At 32.2% G+C, this 22559-nt stretch overlaps 2 protein-coding genes and 1 long non-coding RNA gene across 3 annotated transcripts in view; 1 reads left to right on the top strand and 2 right to left on the bottom strand.

Moving 5' to 3' along the window:
* The window catches only part of LOC125050172 (protein fem-1 homolog CG6966), an 84325-nt gene that overhangs the window by 39242 nt on the left and 22524 nt on the right, over positions 1-22559 (bottom strand). The window lies entirely within an intron of this gene.
* Positions 3655-4246, bottom strand: LOC125050176. Its single transcript, XR_007117104.1, has 2 exons — positions 4184-4246; positions 3655-3773 (listed from the first exon to the last, which is right to left on the bottom strand). It is a non-coding gene; the product is annotated as an uncharacterized LOC125050176 (long non-coding RNA).
* LOC125050174 lies at positions 4872-7320 on the top strand. The gene is made up of 4 exons (XM_047649818.1): positions 4872-5656; positions 5782-5860; positions 6171-6323; positions 6470-7320. The coding sequence occupies exons 1-4, from the start codon at positions 5066-5068 to the stop codon at positions 6640-6642; spliced, it is 996 nt and encodes a 331-aa protein (XP_047505774.1). The 5' UTR covers positions 4872-5065; the 3' UTR covers positions 6643-7320.

Below are 22559 nucleotides of genomic sequence, written 5' to 3' on the forward strand. Positions count from 1 at the left end.
TTATAAAACGTGTTTTCATAAAACATTTCTCACACTAGTATTAACTTAATTAAAATTTAAATGAGCGATTTGTATCATTTAATACAAATAAATATGACTAAGGCGACAAATACGTGTTAATATTATATTTGTGTGACATTTCCTTGTATCTCAAAACTTAACTGTTTAAATATGACTTGCAATTTAAAGCAATATTATCATTAAAAAAAAATATCATCAGTTTATTCAACCTATATAAGTGCTGGAACCTGGTTAGTTATCAGAGGCTAAAATAAGTTACACCAAATTACATCACATTTTAATGTAATAGAAGACAAACAGGCAGGAGGTTCACCAGACGTTAAGTGATACCGCCGCCCGTGGGCACTTAAATTGCCAGAAGGCTCTCCAGTGCGTTGCCGGCCATTCACGAATTGGTACACTCGTTTTTTTATTCGAATTGGTTTGGAAACAATTCAGCGGGTTCCACATAGTGGTGGTGCGCGGGAAAACTGTCTTAAAACGCTCAGTTGTGGAACGACGGACGTCGAGGTGATACGGATGGTATTTTGCATTCTGCCTTGACGTACGATGACGTCGAATTTGACCTAAGTGGCATTCGTATAAAACATGATATATATTATGATGAATAATATAAGATGTGAAAAGGGAGGAATACGGTAAAAGTGTAATAATATTTAAAAAAAAATAGTTTTTGCGTTAAAAGCTTATCGTATATATACCACTATAATTAAACATTAATAACACTAATATATTATTGTCATTAATAGAAACAAGGAAATCGACTTGCAAAGTTCAAGTTAAGACATAGGCCTGTAACAGGTTTTTGCAATAATTTATTAACATCAAAAAGCCTATGAAAGCATAATTCCTCTTACGTATTATAATGATCGTACGGTAATAAGTATTGTACAACCTATCATTATGACCAATAAGTAATATTATGTTGACTTAATTTTCTACAATACTAGTGAATAACTTAAACTAAGTTAAAAAATTTGAAATATTAGAGTGTTTAATCAATTTAAAAGGACTTCAAAGATACATATCAGAATGAGTCTAGAAGACGAAAATTGGGACAGCTGTCTAATAGTGACGTGCATATCGTTCGTATATAGTTTCTAAAGTAAAAAAGTTATCATTTTGTAATAAGAAATAAAGTTCTATAAATGTGTGCAATTTTACTAGTTATTTTTTAAACAAACCTAATTTATTTATAAGTTTTTAAAACAACATGTATGCATAAATACTTATACAAGAAAATATAACCTCACCAATTTTACACATCAATTATTTGAGAACATAACAAGCAACCGCAAAATAAAAATAATAATAACTAAAACAAAAAATAATAATAATAATAATAACTAAAACAAAAAAATAATAATAATAATAACTATAACAGCAGACTATAAATAATAATAATAATATGACTGCCATATAAAATATTTTTCATAAAATTGCAAAACAACGGCCTATATATATATACCTACTAGCAAAAGCTTGATTATAAAATATGTTAGGTACATATCCACAAAATTATTAATTACTATTAAAAGGGCCTTTCTCTACTAACTGGAAACTTGTCTATTGAAAGTTGTCCCAACCCTATTCTTCTAGAAAATTAAAAATATAATACGTTTAGTCGATAGATAGTTATAACATAAATACATATAAACAAAAAACCATTGTAATTTTCCCTTATTTTTCGAATTATAGGCAATTTAGTAAAAAAATGCGGCAGAGGACTGTTTTGCCACCCAGAGGACTGTTTTTTTCACCCAGAGAACAGTTTATATCAAAGTTTATATGAAGAAAAACACAATATTAATTAATATATGTAATCAAATGTATTCTTTTCTTTATTGAATACTGTATCACATACAGAATTTAAAGATTTATCAGGAACAAATTGCGAGCTAAGCTCTCTAAGTAAAGAATTAAAATAATTATAATCAAAATTAAGCTTAGGTATTACTAAGAATCAGCCTAGTTTATCAATGCAGACTTATTTCTCAAAAACAGGTACAGGTATATTAAAATAATAAAATATTCGTTTCCCTTTTAGGGGAAACCCAGATAGGGTTTGGCAACTTATTTTATACTTGTTCAAAGGGCACATCAGAAACATCATTTTCATCGATTTTGAAAGTGTCCCCTATGTCATCACAAATTTTTAAGAAGGTCACTGTTAGTTCGCCTTCTTTCGTGTCTATCTTATTGATTACTGCAGCATAACAGTATTCAGTGTTTCTTACTAGAAATTTAACCAAGACGTAATCACCGATGCTGTAATTCTGTTGGTTGATTGAACTAGATCCAGCCAGTGTAGCGTCGTCGTTGGTCTCCATTGTGGAATCCTGTGAGTTGTCAATGTTTTCATTTTCAGAGTCTGTGTAGATATCTGTATGTACACAGGCTCTGAAAATGAAACATAATGTGCCCATATAGCAGCTGGTGAGTGTGTGAGATTTTTGAAAACGGTACAATAAGACTTGATAGAGTTTTTGGTATACACTACCACAGTATGAAGACTTAGCTGAAGTCTCGACCCTCCAAAATGAAATGCTTGTATTTCTTGACCGTATTTAGAACAATAATTTTCAGAAAAATCCATATGTATGATTGCGTCTTCGTCGGTAAGGTTTTTTTTAATACAGTTGCTCAAAAAGTGGCGTATTGCAGGGACGTATAGCGTTCGGGATGTGGGCTATTACACACTCGTGCTTTTTTTTTACCTTTTCCGAACTAGTGCGTTTTCTTTCCCAACTGTCAAAATAATGTCTATTAAAAAGAAAAAACCAACCACGAAGTTTTTACTAAAAAAAATCGTAGAAATTTTTATGATTCATGCAAATATTTCTAAAAAGAAGCTACTGCTTTGTTTCAATATAAGATTTAATGATTTGATTCAATGAGTTAGGTTAGATTTCATTTCCTTAAATTTCATTTCATATCAATAAAAAATTGAACTGAAGACTTGGCTGTATGGGCATAGTTCCCTTTGCTTACCCAGAATGGGTGAAGAAAAAAGAAAAATCTGCTTATGTTCTTTTACGGTTGGCGCCATTTTCCAAAAATGTTCTTTGCGCGTTTAGTTGTTTGTTATATTATATATTAAATATTAAATATACATGAAAAATCATACGAAATAAATAATAGTTTGTCTCAAACAGTAAATAAAAATGCAACCTAAAACTTCTCCAGTTAGTATAAAAAACTGTACCAATGTATATGTGAACAATAATTTGTATAAGAAATAAATGATTAGTGAGTTGAGTTTATTTTTTTTTTTATTATTTTATTAAATTGCATAATTTTTTCGCAACTGTATTAAAAATAGTTGTTCAGTACACGTGCGGAACCGTCATTGCAACTTGTTCCGACTGTCAACCCTCACCTTCGGCTGCGCCTCGGCTCGGGTAGACATTTGTCGAAACTCTTTGCAATGACAGGCTTTCCGCACTTGTAATGAAATATACTATTTTGTATTTCTTGATAGCATTGTATTGATGGGTAACGTTTCTCTCGTATTGATAATAGGCTTCCAAATCCTCGTGCAGCTCTTCTATTAGTTCTCGAGGGCGAACCGTGAACGTTTTCTTTACGTATTTGGTAAGTGTTCGAGCATTCTTGGTCTTGGGGTCGTTGTAAGTTTGTTTCTCAGATATCCATTTTTTGATATCTGATATCTTAATCTTTCTGCAATTCGTTTCTGCTCTTTTATTTCTTCTTTGGTTTTAGGTTTCTTCTTTAGTGGCATTGCGGCTATACTAAAACAATAAAGCATACTTTCAATATTTAAAAAAAACCGTAATGGTTTAAAAACTTCCAAAACCCATAATAATAGAAAACAAAAGACCTGGATTAGCATGACAAGCCAATTTAAGAAAGAAAGAGGCTATCGGCAATCAGTAGGTTAGTGCAGACTATAAAGAATATTAATAAAATACACGGACGTCAAATAAAACAGTCCTCTGTCACATTGAACAGTCCTCTGTGTTATAAATTTCCAGAGGACTGTTGCACAGAGGACTGTTATTTTTACGTAAAAATGGCGAATTACGTATCAGTTTTTCATATTACTTCATAACAAATAAACAGCTACAAATGATCACAATGAGCAATTTTCTTGTTAAATAAATATAATTATAACACATAAAACACCGTAAAAAATACTTACCAGAGGAATGTTCTCTCAACCCTACAGAGACGTGGCTGCCACACAGAAGAGGAGTTGTTACTCCGTAAAATGGCGGCGACTTGTTTAGCAAGGCGATCGAGTAAACTTCACACTGTTATCTTTCCGTTTCACTCGAAATGTAGCCACAATAGTATTTAATATATTTGTGGCGCGATATTGAAATTGTGACAGAGGACTGTTCCAAAAATGTTTGGACAAAATTCGAACACTAGTTTTTAGTACTTAAAAATTATCTAAAATTATAATTGTTTTTTGTTAACATGCATTCAATATTCTTTATGTTCATAGAGTTATAAGATTTTACATTTTTAAATACTACTAATAATAACTGAACCTAATCATACTCGATCCGGAATTAGGACACGACAGAGGACTGTTTTTAGTGGCTTTAGACCAAATTTATGAAATGATTATGATTCTAAATTATTTATTAAGCTTGGCTACTTAACTAACAGGTTATATATTATGAGTTTTAATAAATAAAACTATGCATTTATATAGCTAAAGTAAAAAAAAATGCTTGGACCATGATTTTCCTGTTAGTAGAGAAAGGCCCAAAAACATAACGACACACATTTAATATTTGATAACCAAAATCGCGTTAATTCCCTAAATAATATTTATTTCATGAGGCTATTTCATCACAATGAAGCCACATTACCTTATAATCAGCATACAACATAATTATAACTCGCGTACAAAAAATAATATCTGTTATTATTACAAACCAAAATCTATACGATAAAAAACCACTCAAATTTAACCAATTTACTTAAGTGAAGATAAACAAAATTAATAGTCTTTTGTAAGCATTATTCTTTGTGACACACGTATTACGATTGTTCAGTGAACAATATTAAAATGAATTTAGTTTGTAACATAAAATCAGTTACCTACATTCGTTGTTTCTTAGGTTACAGTGGCTTATCGGTAATTAAGGGACATTCATTATTAAAATACCTTCCGTTTTCCCTTGCTATATATCTTTATCTCGAGTATATTTTCAAAGATGATAGCATTGCGATAATCCATTACTGCCGTACTATAGAACTTGTTATTCTCTTCCTAATATCGTTTTATACTGAGGAGAGGTATCTCTTTAAGTACTTCGAATTCGACCAAAAAATCGATTATCAAAAATATGCTAATACATATTCTAAAATACCTAAAATATCTATTGCGTACATCATCTTTTCTTTCGTTGCTCTGATTGTATTGTCTGTTTTTGATTCGGATCGTTTTTCGCCAAATTTTATCCGATTCGTATCAGACGTAGGCCGTTTGCCGATTATGATGATAGTTGTACTCCATTGGATGCGATTTAAAATATTTTGCGAGAATTTAAGACGGAAATTGAGCAATTCTGTGAAACTCGATGTTAGACAGATATTGGACAAGTACGATGCAATTCACCAACGGTTCAATGAAGTCGGATTTCCTGTAAAACTAATGGTAATGTCTTTTATTTTTTTCATTATCATTTTCATAGTCAAAATGTTTTTAGTATCTTGCTCTTACTTAAACAAATGTTGGTATACTACTTCTAAAATATCCCAATGCATAATAATTCCTTTCAGGTACTAATCTTCGCTATTTTTGGAATAATAGCAATGATTATACATGAATACCGGATGACCATGATTGCAACTGGAGAATGTAATATTTTTTTATACTAATAATAAATATCTTCATAGTATAAATCTTCATACAACATATACTTCAAGACATATCGAAGTTTTGTATCATGATCTATAATAAGCGATGAACCAGTTTGTGGTGTGTTTAATGGATATTTTTAAAGCAAGTAGATGATAAGCGTTCTATGCCTGACTCGAAATATTCCAATTAATATCCAATTTCCTCCGGTTATATTATTTTGGTAGCGGTAAGATAGGCAATACAAAAAATTTGATAATAATGAACCGTTATTATATGCAATTACTTTAATGTTTTAAAAAATATATAGTTTCAGGAAGCCCTTCTTTAATAATATGGTCATTCGTTCGAGTATCACATAATGTAATAGTAACGTTTACTGGTGCAGCCATGTTTGAAGTTTGCTCATACGAATTGGATCAAATAAAACTGCGCATCGTCAGCAAAATTATTACAATTTCAGGTAATTTCTTTATATTAGCGAGCTTCCAGAATACATTTTTAACAATTATCGCTAGCAAAAATATAAACTGTACGTTTTTAGTCAAACTCAAAGCATCTCCAAGTTACTCAAAGTAACACACAATTAAATTTACGATTTTTTTACAGATGAAAGACAAAAGTCAGATCTGAGACAACTTTTGCAGTATTTTACCATAAACCCAATGGAATTCAGTGCATTTAGCATAATACCATTTAATATGCGGTTTCCCTTGCAATTTCTATCTCTTAGCCTCAATTACTTCATTTTCATGTTACAATTGACATTCCCTGCTAAATAAATTTATTTTGTTCAAAAAACGTTACCGGAAAAATGAAGAATAGAGGGGTAGCGGACGCAGCTAAATACGATATACCGACCGACTATAACAAAACGTAATTACTAGTAGTAGAAGTAGTAAAATAATAATTTTCTGCCACTACGTAATCGGGAGCACCACGATGCTCAGCAGTAAGCAAGCGATTGGAGGAAGAGGAAATATTACCGCTCAAATTCCTTCACGTAAACAGGAAAGGGTGGCATAAAAGATCTAAGGTGTTCAGAGCAGACAAATGAGGATGACTCCTGATTTTGATATACCGGAGTCTTGCGCTTTGCTTCGACTCTGAAGCTAACCCTAAGGATACAGCAGCAGGATTCAACTTTGTTGTCTATGTACCGATAAAATCAAACATATAAACCCTTTTCTAAAGGTGGATTGAAGCAAATGCGTAACTTAAAAATCTGGGAATAAATACAACGGCAGAAAAACACAGAGAGAGCGCGGTGCAACGGTCGACAAAGTTCGGGAGGAATTACTTTGTTTTTTATATTAAACGTTTACGTATATGGAATTAGGAATGTTCTGTTAATTATAAGTAAACTGTTAATTCACTAGGTAGAAGGCTTTGTCAGCCTAGATAATGCAATTTTATATGCTTGATGCACTATAGCTTTTACCTTTAATTATAATTTTAAAGATGCGTTAAATATTTAATTGTTAGTTGAGAATTAAATTAAAGTGCTTCAAGATATGTATGGTGTTATTTTTTCGATGTATTTCTGTTTACGTATTTAATAATAATATATGTATTAATCAAAATCATTTATCACTTTATCACTATATTAAGACTTGCTACGATAAATGTAAACATTGAGGAAACCGGAATGTAATAGACCCAAATATGTGTTTGGCACAAAAGGCGAATTACCTACATGCCTAATAAAAAAAACTTATCACGAAAATAGAATAATAAGGGTTGTAGCGGCATCATATTTATGGATATTTAAAATAGCATAAATTATTATTTGTCAGAAAGTATACTCTATAGGTAACAATAGTAGTTTTTAAGGCACATTCTTCTTACGTATTACAAAACACGACTTTAGATGAATTACAATATATTTTTTTAAACATTTACCCAACTGCAATCAGCCGCTTGGCTTTTATCAGATTTTATGATATGATATTTACAATAATTATGACTGATAAGTAACATTATGTTGACTTAATTTTCTACAATACTAGTCAATAGCTTAAACTTAGGTACTGTTCATTAACAGCCTTAGTCTTTTTTAACTTAATATAATAATAATAAGGATAGCTGTCTGACAGCGACGTGCATCATGTTCGTATTATAATATTAAAATTCTCAAGTAAACAGTTATTATTTTGTATTAAGAAACAAAGTTCTATAAATGTTGTAAAAGGGTGCAATTTAAGTGATTATTTCTTAAACAAACCTTATGACTGCCGTATAAAATATTTTACATAAAATTGCGTTTGAAAACAACAGGGCCGAACATATACTAGCAAAAACTTGATGATTAAATATATCCACAAAATGATATATTAATTAGTATTAAAAACATATCGACACACATTTGAATACCAAAATCGCGTTAATTCCCTAAATAATATTTTATTTCATGAGGCTATTTCATCACTGAAGCCACATTACCTTATAATGAGCATACAACATAATTATAACTCGTGTACAAAAAACAATATCTGTTATTACAAACCAAATACTATACGATAAAAAACCACTCAAATTAATCCAATTTACTTAAGTGAAGATTAACAAAATGAATCGCCTTTTGTAAGCATTATTCTGTGAGACACACGTATTACGATTGTTCAGTGAAACTCAACTATATTATAAAAATGAAATTATTAGTTTGCAACATAAAATCAATTTCCTACATTCGTTGTTTCTTCGGTTACAGTGGCTTATCTGTTATGAATGGACATACGTTATTTAAATACCTTCCGTTTTCCCTCGCTATATATCTTTATCTCGAGTATATTTACGAAGGTGACAGTATGGTGACAATGCATTATAGCCGTACTATAGAACTCATTATTATCTTCCTAATATCGTTTTATACTGAGGAGAGATATCTCTTTAAGTACTTCGAATTTGACCAAAAAATCGATTATCAAAAATATGCAAATACATATTCCAAAATACCTAAGATATCTATTGCGTACATCATCTTTTCTTTCGTTGCTGTGACTGTATTTTCTGTTATCGGTTCGAATCGTTTTACACCAAATTTAACCCGTTTTGTATCAGACGTAGGCCGATTGCCGATATTAATGATAGTTGTACTCCATTGGATGCGATTTAAAATATTTTGCGAGAATTTAAGTCGGAAATTGAGCAATTCTGTGAAACTCGATGTTAGACAGATATTGGACAAGTACGATGCAATTCACCAACGGTTCAATGAAGTCGGATTTCCTGTAAAACTAATGGTATAGTATTGTCTTTGATTTACATAACTTTTACACATTTAAAGAAAAACGCTTTTTACCGGATTAAAGTTATGTATTATTATTATAAATTTACAACTATTTGACATAATTTTAAATTTATCCGACGTTTCGCGTGCTTTACAGCGTGCGTGGTCACGGTGACTGAAGACAAAGGATGTTGAATGTCAAAAGGTATCACAGCTGCAGAGAAAGTTGCCTTATCTGTATTTGTTTCCCCGGAGTTGGTATCGACTAAAAGATGGAGGGTTTTGGCAAAAATGGCTCACGGTGTCCTCTATTTTCGCGGATTGTTTTTCTTTTTGAGATTTTAATTTGGATATTATTGGATCCCAGGTGTTTGACAATTTTAGGCCGTCTTCTCTATTGAAATTGGGGTGTTTTTTGATTTCAATGGCTTCGCGTACCAATCTTGGGAAGAATCTTTTCTCTTTCGCAAGTACTTTCGGTTGGTCAAAGCGTATGTAGTGATTAGGCCTATCTAGTATGTGTTCACAGACTGCTGATTTTGTGTGTCGTCTATGTCTTATGTCTGCAATGTGTTCTTTGAGTCTGCTGGACATATTGCGTTTAGTTTGCTACTGGATTGTACAAACTGGATTGCGACTGTGGCCTGTCTTACATAGGGCAAACTAAACGCAATATGTCCAGCAGACTCAAAGAACACATTGCAGACATAAGACATAGACGACACACAAAATCAGCAGTCTGTGAACACATACTAGATAGGCCTAATCACTACATACGCTTTGACCAACCGAAAGTACTTGCGAAAGAGAAAAGATTCTTCCCAAGATTGGTACGCGAAGCCATTGAAATCAAAAAACACCCCAATTTCAATAGAGAAGACGGCCTAAAATTGTCAAACACCTGGGATCCAATAATATCCAAATTAAAATCTCAAAAAGAAAAACAATCCGCGAAAATAGAGGACACCGTGAGCCATTTTTGCCAAAACCCTCCATCTTTTAGTCGATACCAACTCCGGGGAAACAAATACAGATAAGGCAACTTTCTCTGCAGCTGTGATACCTTTTGACATTCAACATCCTTTGTCTTCAGTCACCGTGACCACGCACGCTGTAAAGCACGCGAAACGTCGGATAAATTTAAAATTATGTCAAATAGTTGTAAATTTATAATAATAATACATAACTTTAATCCGGTAAAAAGCGTTTTTCTTTAAACTAATGGTAATTTCTTTTTTTTTCACTGTCATTTTCGTAGTCAATATGTTGGATTTACTATCTTGCTCTTACTTAAACAAGTGTTAATATATTATTAATATTTAGTAACCTAAAAGTCAATATTTATTTGAGGCTTTGCTTCGAAAATATCCAAATACATAATACTTCCTTACAGGTACTAATCTTTGCTATTTTTGGAATAATATCAATGATCATACATGAATACCGGATGACCATGATTGCAACTGGAGAATGTAATTTTTTTTTATTAATACTATATATCATCATACAAAAGATACTTCAAGACATATCGAAGTTTTGTATCATGATCTCACAATAAGGGATGAACCAGTTTGTGGTGTGTTTAATGGATATTTTACAGCATGTAGGTGATAAGCGTTCTATGCCTGACTCCGAATAATATCCGATTTATTTTGTAGCGGCAATCAAAATTATTGGATATATAATGAACCGTTACCACGATAACAATTATATGCAGTAACATTCATGTTTTATAAAATTTATAGTTTCAGGAAGCCTTTCTTTAATAATAGGGTCATGCTTTCGAATATCACATAATCTAATAGTAACGTTTACCGGTGCAGCCATGTTTGAAGTTTGCTCATACGAATTGGATCAAATAAAACTTCGCATAGTCAGCAAAATTATTACAATTTCAGGTAATTTCTTTATATTTCCGAGCTTCCAGATTTATTTTTAACAACTTTCGCTGGCAAAACTATATACTGTACCATTTTTAGTCAAACTCAAAGCATTTCCAAGTTACTTAAAGTAACACACAATGAAATTTACGATTTTTTTACAGATGAAAGACAAAAGGCGGACCTGAGACAACTTTTGGAGTATTTTACCATAAACCCAATGGAATTCAGTGCATTTAGCATAATACCATTTAATATGCGGTTTCCCTTGCAATTTCTATCTCTTAGCCTCAATTACTTCATTTTCATTTTACAATTGACATTCCCTGCTAAATAAATTTATTTTGTTCAAAAAACGTTACCGGAAAAATGAAGAATAGAGGGGCAGCGGACGCAGCTAAATACGATATACCGACCGACTATAACAAAACCTAATTACTAGTCTTATTATTTTCTGCTACTACGTAATCAGGAGTACCACGATGCTCAGCAGTAAGCAAGAAGAGGAAATATTAACGCTCAAATTCCTTCACGTAAACAGGAAAGGGTGGCATAAAAGATCTAAGGTGTTCAGAGCAGACAGATAAGGGCGACTCCTGATTTTGATATACCAGTCTTGCTTTGACTCTGAAGCTCCCTAAGGATACAGCAGCAGGATTCAACTTTGTTGTCTATGTACCGATAATCAAACATATAAACCCTTTTCTAAAGGTGGATTAAAGCAAATGCGTAACTTAAAAATCTGGGAATAAATACAACGGCAGAAGAACATAGAGAGAGCGCGGTGCAACGGTCGACAAAGTTTGGGAGGAATTACTTTGTTTTTTATATTAAACGTTTACGTATATGGAATTAGGAATGTTCTGTTAATTAGAAGAAAGCTGTTGATTCTCTAGGTAGAAGGCGTTGTCGGCCTATATAATTAAATTTTATATGCTTGATGCACTATAGCTTTTACCATTAATTATAATGTTAAAGATGTGTTTAATTATAATTGTAAGTTGAGAATAAATAAAAGCGATTCAAGATATGTATAGTGTTTTTTTTTCGACGTAATTCTCTTTACGTATTAAATAATGATCTATTAATCAAAATCATTTATAAATCTATTAAGACATTGAAGAAACTGGAATGTCTTAGACCCAAATATGTGTTAGGCATAAAAGGCACATTACGTACATGCCTAATAAGAAAAACTTATCACGAAAACAGAATTATAAGTTGTAGCGGCATCACATGTATGGATAATTAAAATAGAATGAATTATTATTTGTTAAAAAATATACTCTATAGGTAATAATAATTGAATTATTTTGAAAAAATGTTTGTATTTATGTAGTTATATATAACAATCCACTTCCTTACATAGAATATTAGTTTTCAATTGCTATTGATAACATCAGGTGGTATAACAATCGTAGAGGTGTTAGACTAAAGTAATTTTAAAATAATTAACTTGATATAACATAGATATAGGCTATTAAAATATAATTTATGTTCCTGATACCCTGATACTTATCAGTGGTTTTATAGAATTTTTAATTACAAAACCGTGTAGCTTTTGTCATTTCTCGTTAGACTTCGTGAGCAATGGGTTCCAAAAGGGTTTACAACCTAAAATCAATTATGATAGGAAGAATAATGTTCGGCCTTTACAATGAGTGGTTCGGGAATAGGTGGCTGCTTAAGATTTACTGCTTCATTTCTGTAACAGTGCAAGCCTACTTTTTTATAATCAGTCAAGTCACTACCGAAAACAACTTGATTTATTCGTTTAATTTTAAATTTCTGGCCACATTCATCAGTGTTGTACCTGGCTTCATCTTGTCCATCATTACCGGCGATCGTTATCTTTTTTCGTATTGTGACTGGAATGAGTTGACCGACTCGAGTTTTTACGCCAAGAGGTTATTCAAAAGACATCAGATCATGTTCAACGCTGTATTTGCATTTATAATTATTTTCTATATCTTATACTTTGTCTTTCTTTACGTATACATTTCTTTTGCGTACATGGGTGTGGTCCTTTTTGTTTTCACAGTCATTATAAGATTTATGATTGAATTTCAAAGGCTTCCCATATATTTAATATTTTCCTTATTATATTGTCGAGTGAAGATCTTTGAAAATAGTGTTTATACAAATTTAGGTCGAAATGACTTTCAATTATATCATCATAGACAAGTCTACTCAAAGATTATAGATCAGTTTGAGAAAGCTTCGCCGGCTTTAACGCTATTGGTAAGTTCAGAACTATTAAAATATATTTATTGTTATACTTGATATAATTCTAATTCAGTTATCTATTTTCAGACCAGCGTGCTTATAACTTTTGTGTTCCTGGACACAATTCTTATTGAGTATTTCGTATTGAATTTTGTGGTAAATAATCTTCTGTTACTATTACTTCTTGCGTAATTTTAAAGTTTTAATTATTTATAATAAAATTTTATAATTCGTAATTTGATCACGAGTTTATTAGAAATTCAATTATATATTATGCTTTTTATTAGCTTTCAGGCAGAAATTTGACGATATTTCAAATCAGCCTTTTAGTATGGAGAGCATTGTTCAACCATGCTTCGTTATTATTTCCTGTAATTCTCATGGAACATATCGCTGATCTCCAAGAGAGAATAAAAATACGCCTCGTCGATCAAGAAATTATAGCAACAGGTTTGATTAAGTTCTAACTAATTATCTTTATTATCATTAAGAAGACTTGTTTAAATCCACTTAAAGGCCAAAATTTTGTGTATGTATAAACTTATAGTACTTAAATAATCATTTCTGTACGGGTATATATGATGGATACAGATTATCTTGTCTATCTTGACCTAATTATCTACAAATGTTTTGTTCCAGATGAAAATCGCATCGCAGATTTGAGAAATTTCTTAGAATTCATGATGGAGAAACCAATTGCTTATCGAGTTTTACGTGCCATTCCCATAAGTTTTGCTTTGCCTATCGGATGCTGGATGCTCAGTGTGGACTACATCGTTTTCTTTCTTCAATTATAAACAACATGCTCTATACAAATAGCGCTTAAGATTAACATAATGAACATGACGGCCTGGTATCATAGGTAAGTTGTATTGAGATGTTTTTTAGTTCGTTATTCGTATATCTGAGCTGACAAAGATAAATTGATACAAAAATTATTAAAACTGTTGTCTTCAGCACCTTGGTTAATATCAAAGTATATAAACGAGACAAAATATTCTTAATAAAGGATCCAAAGAAAGTCGTCAAACTAAAGGGATATTTTCATAATTTCTACTGTCTTTGGCGTGAAGTAATGAATACTGGTTACTTATTGTTAAATATAAGATTCCTTAATCACATTGGAAAACATTTAATCCTTCATACTTTCATTGCCATTTTCAAACTCCAATTTATCAGAATGACAATCACAATGCGTAGTTGATACTGTAGCATATAAAATAATTACTTTTATATGGCATGGATATAGGCTATTATGTTTTACGTTCTCGATACGAATCGGTGGAGTCACATAATAAATAATTGCTATTATATAGTTACAACGTGTAACATTTGTGACAATGTAATAGCCTTTCAGCCGTTGCTAGCAATAGGTTCTGAATGAGTAATATAACTTAAAATTAATAATTATAGCAAGAATACTAGTCGGCCTTTACTAATGAGTTGTTTGGGAATAGGTTTAGGCTTACAGTTTATCGTTTTACATCTGTAGCAGTGGAAACCTACCTTTTAATAATCAGTCAAGTCAGCAGCGAAAGCAAGTTGATTTCTTCTTAAAAGCTTAAACGATTGTGTGTGTCTTTTTGATTATACTAATACAGTGAGAACGCAACTTGCATTAGTAGTATTTACATCTTGTTATAAGTCGATGCTCACCTTCCGAATGGCCCTCAAAGCCCGGTTTTGTAACTTAGAGTATTCCTTATGTAAAGTGTTTGATAAAATAATGATTACATCTTTATATAAATTGATTTTTGTCACCAACCTTTCATAAAATATTTAACATTTTATAGATTTAACAATCATAGTAAGACTAACCGGTAAAAATAAATAATATTTAAGCACATTTCGGAACTTTATTTTAATAAGGTATTTTGTTTGAGTGGCCCGGAAAGGGAAAGCTCGTTCAGCTTTTTCGGGGTTTAAAGACAGCTAAAGGCAAACATTTCCGGATGTAGAAAATCATCCAGTAATTTAATTTTTCTTTCACACTTCATTCGGTTCATAAGTCAAAACGTAAACGAATTATCCTTTTATATTGTTTGAACGTAATACTTATTTTGTTTCAGGTACAAAACATAAAGCTGATTGAGGAACGGTTCATCGTGAATAGGCTCATTTCGTTTCGAGTTTTACGTGGGATCCCGATTAGTTTTGCTTTGCCTTTGGGAAGCTTTATGCTCAGTGGGGACTATATAGCTTTATTTCTTCTTTTATAAGTTGTAGTAATAATTACCATATAAACGTAATCTCTTGATTTTAAAAATCATTTTTGTATTCGTATAGAGATAAATGTATCAATAAATTAGTTATCATAACCTAAATCTGACACCAGCGCTTAAGCTTTGTATTCATCTCATCAATGCTTAAAGTAGTTAGTAGAAAGTAGAATGTAATAGTGCACTTCTTACTGATATAACAAGAAAAAATAAATAAATAAATAAATAAATAAATAAATAAATAAAAAATATTAAATTTAAATTAAAAAAATATTACATAAATCAAACAATTATATATTAGGCATAACAATTAAATAATTTACCAGGAATACAAACTGTATTCGAATGAGAATTCTCCTCGAAAACAGGTTCCTTGCATCGGCTATATATAGGTATATATGTATATATATATATATGGAACGTCAATTTGTATGTGACGTTTTAATGGCGGAATTTAATGACGATATTGTTATGATGTGTATGTCATTGGCCTTAGTATATAAGTTATGGTGGACAGAAAAACTGTGTCCAGTATATTATGTTTCCACCACACTGTTATGAACTTTTTTTTATTTCAGATAATATATACAATATTTTTTTAAATTGGATAAATTGCAGTTAATCTGCTTACGAAATACTTGAACGGCCCCATATCCGTTATAATTAATTTAGTACTAGTATAGCCAACAATAAAATACGATTACTACTACTATTATTACGGCAATCTCTGACGAAAAAGAAACCATAGCTGCTGTCTTAAACGCGTTAATCAGTCATAAACAAAACATTAAAATTACACATACAACTTCACAAGTGTTTTACAATTATTTTCCTTTATTGCATCATACTCTGATGTTTATCTCGAGACTACAAAATGTAATACATATTTATTAAATAATATGTAATGTATCACTTACCTAAACTTATCATCGCTTTGCGTTTGCCAAAACCAGTGGTGCTACAACTTTTAATTTCTGGATCTATTTATTTTTCTAATAACGAACTAGGTGATCTGCTTTCCGTGGCCTACATAGCGTTGCTTCATCGTACGAGCGAGTGTTAAATGAGCGATGACCAAAAAAAAGGCCGGCAACGCACTTGCGAGCCTTCTGGCAATGTGAGTTTCCTTGGGCGGCTGTATCATCAGGTGAGCCTCCTGCCCGTTTTCCCCCAGTTATATGAAAAAGAAAGAGTCCATTGGTGCATAGCCAGGGATATTACGACCTCAGGGATTAGACTCACACGCTGAAGCCACACGGCCAACACTGCTCTGCTTTCTATTTCTAGCTGTATGGTAGCAATGGAAAATATAATTATGCAATTTTCTCAGGTAACCGAACTAAAACTTATATTTCAGACAAAACGCAGCATGACATTAAATTCGTTTAAAAAATATTCGAGTATACAGTGTACACCTCACTCAAAGGCCGGCAACGCACCCACTAAAAATAGGTGTATATGGGCTGCGATGACTGCCCTTTTTCTGCGTCCCGCAAGCTCGTTTGCCCCCCTATTATATAAAAAAAAACAATTGACTGACTCCAAAATTCAGTAAACTATTAAGTAACCTATTTCTCATTTGTAATTCGCCTTGCATAAATAGAAATCTATAAAGTGTTAATTAGCAAATTTTTGGAGGTCGTTGTCAAAAGTCAATGTGTTGCATAAAATTGAATAAATTTCATTTCACTAGGTTAACAAAACAGCTTTTATTGAATTCATTATAAAACTTGATACGTTAGATATATGTGAGAATCCTAAAGGTGGGAACTGACCAAAGTTACGAGGTGTAATGTAACATGTAATGTAATGTTACACAGCGAATATTCGTGCAGTCAGTACGTCGTGTTACGGGGAAACACGACGTAACACGACGTACTAACTGCACGAATGCTCGCTGTGTAACATTACATTACATGTTAAGGTGGGAACTGACCAACGTTACGAGGTGTAATGTAACATGTAATGTAATGTCACACAGCGAGCATTCGTGCAGTCAGTACGTCGTGTTACGGGGAAAAACAACGTAACACGACGTACTGACTGCACGAATGCTCGCTGTGTGACATTACATTACATGTTACATTACACCTCGTAACGTTGGTCAGTTCCCACCTTTACATTGCACCTCGTAACGTTGGTCAGTTCCCACCTTAAGAATACTTTTTCGAATCCATCATTAATAAAACAGATTCTAGTACTATTCTTGTATGTATCTTAAGTGCTAAACAGTATGCTTATTAAAATAAACTAGGTTTTAAATTACTTATTCGTCATAAATTAGGCTAAATCGTAGTGTGTCTCTGGTACAAAAAAAAACTTGTATGACATAGCAACAACTTTTTTAAAGTAACAGTTTCAACTTAGCTTTACAACACAAACATTTTTGTGTATGAGGACAATTTAAACAGATTACTAAATGTAAATTTAATTATCACAGTTCTCAATCCGATTATCACTATTCTTGCGAATATTAAAAAAAAACTGGCACATAGATAATATGCGTTCTTGACCTATCCGATAAATATATGTAAATACTGCACATTAGGTAAATCATACAATAATAGATAACCTCATTTACTGTCCTAGATATAATAATACAAATAATTTAATAATATGCAATATACTTTATTCAAAAAGACATATGACGAAGCGTGATCTAACAACATTCCCATACAAATTAGTTAGCCGTAAGTAAGTCACTGTCGCAACCTACTCGCACCTGCCCTGCGATTCTGTAACTCACTTTTCGAACTCACACAGCGGTTTTCGCATCGGCGGTCGCTCTCAAATCAGTCGTGAAGCAGTCATTTTATGATTTGGCATTCTGAAAAGGTGAAAGCTTGTAGTTTATTGTTTATCAGAATGCCAAATCGTAACATGACTGCTTTACGACGGATTTGAGCGCGACCGCCGCTGTGGAAACCGCCGTGTGAGTTCGAAAAGTGAGTTACAGAATCGCAAGGCTGTACTCTGTGAATTCCAATAGAGTCTGCTATATCGATACTAAATTTTTGTATGCAGTATCGATATAGTTCTCTTAATATCCGTGGCGCTGATGTCGCAACCTTTGGGTGCGTCCACATCTGGCGAATGTGGCGCGAATGTACAGCTCGCAAACTGAGCGCGGGCGGCGCACGAATAAAAATGCACGCTCGCAGTTCGCAAATTGCTCGCGAGCTGCACATTCATTTTGAAACACGCGATACTCAAACCGAACATTGAATCGAACGAAAAACCAAGAAAAACGTGTCAGTCTTCTTGTGTGTGTCTGGAGGCGGTATCACTTGACATCAAGTGAACCCGTTTGACTCCTTGCTTTCAAAAAAAAAGGTGCGTGTACTTGTGTACGCGCGTAAGAAGTTATACTTATTTGGCATTATTAAAAATAGTTTTTGATTGCATGCAAATAATTAATTACAATTAAATAATCAAAGACTGGAAAAGGAGTCATTATAGTCAATAAAGTTCAGTTTACATTTGGAAAATTAAATAAATAAATATTTATTATTATTCGAATGTTGTTTTTAAATTATGTCCAATGCCGTAGCATTTTCCGCGGGCAACTTCATTCTGTTAATTTTGTGTCACGGTGCGCGCGCATCGTAAAATTTCTCTCTTATAAATTTTTCATAACACGCCTAAAGAAGTATAACTTCAATATATCAGAAGTTAATGAGTACCAAATGGTTTCAATAATAACTTATCCAATGACAACAGAATATAAGTATCGAAAATAAATCTTATATAAATTGGGGTAAATGCATATTAGGAATGCCAATAAGGTCAAAACAACACAGTGCCAATGACCGAATTTAAACTTCCGGTTAAGGATGAATAATGACACAATTTTTAACCGATTCGTCAATGTTGAAACGACCTCGTTTCAATTGTCAATTTTATTACGCAAGGAACTTATGAACAATTTTATTTAAACTGAAATTATTGCCACCAACATTATGTGGAATAATAAATTACGTCTATATCTTGGGAGACTTCGAAAACCTATCCTTAATTATCTTATAAAGAATTGATGCTTCCTAGTTTTTTATAATTAATCTACTACAATTTTATTTAAACTGAAATTATTGCCACCAACATTATGTGGAACTAATAAATGACGTCTTTTATCTTGGGAGACTTCACAAAACTATCCTTAATTACCTTATAAAAAATGTATGTTTCCTAGTTTTTTATAATTAATCGATAAATAATTAATATACTGACAAAAGGTGCTAGGAGGAAGTAGCAAGCTTTGAATGCTAAGGCTTACGGAAGAAGTCACATCCGTATTGCGAGTCAATGTCCTTTTTGAGGTTAGATGAGGCTTTAATCTGTATTACATTCATCTATTTATCACTTCGTCACGACACCAACAATGAATACAACTATGTCCAAAAAAATGGCGCTATAAACTCTAGGTTGACCTCAAATTTCTGTATCTGCTATTTTTGGAACCTAATATACATTTCTATAATAGGTGATCAGGTTTTTGTGTCCGATTTACTCCTTCAATTTTTGGAAGATTTTATGACATAGACATTAAATTATTCAAATTTTTTTCAAATTTTTCTCTCCATAAAAACCATACTCAGGTCTCAGAGTTCAAGGAATAAATAAAAATATACTCGAATTGGTCCAGCCGTCTACATATTTTGCGATTCTTTTCTATTACATAGTTTTATAAAAAAATATATATAATCAATAGCGATTGCATCACAATATTTTGTTGATAATTATTTCAGTTTTTCAACCCAGAAATACCAGTGATAAATTATATATATATATAGATAAATAAGGATGTCTTGAATATTATAACACATAATATTATACACAGTTTTTTCCGTCTAATGTATCACGATGCTGAATCAATCATCACAATTCAAAATCAATGAAGCTCAATAAAGCTCTCCTCGATAAATGAACTCTATAACAGAAACATATTTTTGAAATTTAGACTAAGTATTTCGCGAGATAAGTGCGTTTCAGTATTCAGTTTTATTTCAACTAAGAGATCAATTAAAAAATATATAATTGAAATATGAAAATGGCTTCGTAGATTTTATAGTAAAAAAATAATGTGTTATTGCGTAACGAAAAAACTAAAATCTATAGGCCCGGTTTTGAAAATTAGAAAATCCAGCCGTGCGGAGCCGGACCTTATAGTTTTCTATATATATACAGGCATACCTATCGGTTTCCTCGCGATGTTTTTTTTCATCGTACGAGGGAGTTTTAAATGCGCACATAGAAAGAAACTCTATTGGTGCCGGGGTTCGAACCGACGACTTCGCTTCACACGGTCGCATGCTAAAGCCACTAGGCCAACACTGCTCTAAAATATCTATTAATCAAAGCTTCAATACTCTTGTATGTCCATAACACTATACTGTACTCTGTGGTAGGTACTAAGATATTATTATATATATTAGACATTCTATACAACTATAAAAGAAACAGAGAAATTAACATATCAAGGTAAAATTGTCTATTCTATTTTTTCTCTTCTGTTTTACTGTGAGAATGTCCCACTTGGCTTTTATACTATAATTAACTATACGTCTTGAATATAGAATATAAATTATATTTAATGAAAATAAACAATATAACAGTAACCCTAGTTTCAACATCGTACAAAAACTATTCATTCAAAATACCGCTATTTTAGTTACGTTGTAATAGAAGATATTTGTCACGCCTTTCAAATGATAAAAAACTTAACTTTGTTCCTTGACAATGACTTTCTATAGACACGATATAGATATTGCTTGCTTAAACAGAGATATGGACAAAGTTGTGTGCGACTTTCAACCTTAGGTAGAAATATATGTGCAGTTATCTCTGAGGATATGTGTTCGTTTCAAAGCACCAGTGGAATTTTCTTGCTATGTACAATGTACATCGTAGGAAAACTGTTTAAGAAAAACCCTAAAAACCGACTATTTGTGACCGGCATTGAAAGCAGCTTAATTACGAGTCTAAAACGAAATAATCAAGGTCACGAATGCAATTTATGGTCAAGGTCAATATAGGGTTGTAGCGCCACTGGATTATAACTACATATTAATAATAAAAATAAAATAAATATCATTAATAAAATAAAATAAAAAATAAATCAGTGGCGTAATCAACCTCCTGTGCCTAATTATACATGCCGTTGACTTTTTGGATCTAAGACAAGTCGATTTCCTCACGATGTTTTCCTTCACCGTTCGAGCGAATGTTAAATGCACACATAGATAGAAAGTCCATTGGTGCACAGCCGGGAAACAAACTCACGACCTCAGGGATGAGTGCCGCACGCTGAAGCCACTAGGCCACTAGGCATAACGGAATGGTTACCATGGTAACAGAAATCACAATTGAATTGATCAAGTTACATTTATTTGTACGCATAAATACAATTATGTCAATATTTTAACGAACGCATGCTGCCGAACACGGAGGCCGATTGTGCCTCTTTGTCGCTCGTTCCGCGCTCTCGCTTGCACTTCAAGCCTTAAATGGAACGCCTCAGGGCGAGATAACGCCGCATGCGTCATGTTTTATCGTGCGTGCAGCCGGCTCCATCAAATTTTAAGACGTTGTCACGTCAATAAAAAAAAGTATTATATATAACAATATTTCTTATTTCTAATGTATGGTTTTACAAAAGAATTAAATTTATTAAACGATGTTAAATTTATTTATGAAGTATGTAGGTCATATTAGGCTATGGGTTTAAACATACAACATACAAAAATTCGACGTTGAACTGATAAACTCCTTTGTTATTTTTATTTTAAAAAAAGCCGAACTTGCACTTATAATCCATATACAATTATACATACAATGTTACTCTTAGATTTTTTGTGATGTCTTCATACTTCACGACAGTAATCAAACATCTCCATCCGCAATAACGAAATAATAAAAATTGTATAGTATATATAACAATATAGCAAATACAGATTTTAATAAAAAAACCCGTTTTTTAAGAAATTAAACAAAATTATTAGTTTAAAAATTCACGCTTACATAATCACTACTTAAAAAGTTTTACATAAAAGCTTTAATTTAGAACGGATCGTTCGATCGTGGTGCGATAACAACTTTTTGCTAGAAAAGTTTTTATATCGTTTATAAATTAAATGTTTTGATCTTAT

This window comes from Pieris napi, chromosome 6, assembly GCF_905475465.1.
Source record: "Pieris napi chromosome 6, ilPieNapi1.2, whole genome shotgun sequence".
Taxonomy (NCBI): domain Eukaryota; kingdom Metazoa; phylum Arthropoda; class Insecta; order Lepidoptera; family Pieridae; genus Pieris; species Pieris napi.

Excerpts from the sequence above, each read along its gene's own strand:
- LOC125050174 (XM_047649818.1), top strand. The coding sequence starts at position 5,066 with ATGAATTTAGTTTGTAACATAAAATCAGTTACCTACATTCGTTGTTTC. Across the intron at positions 5,861-6,170 it reads CATGATTGCAACTGGAGAAT|TTTCAGGAAGCCCTTCTTTA; the intron begins GTAATATTTTTT and ends AAAAATATATAG. Across the intron at positions 6,324-6,469 it reads CAAAATTATTACAATTTCAG|ATGAAAGACAAAAGTCAGAT; the intron begins GTAATTTCTTTA and ends ATTTTTTTACAG.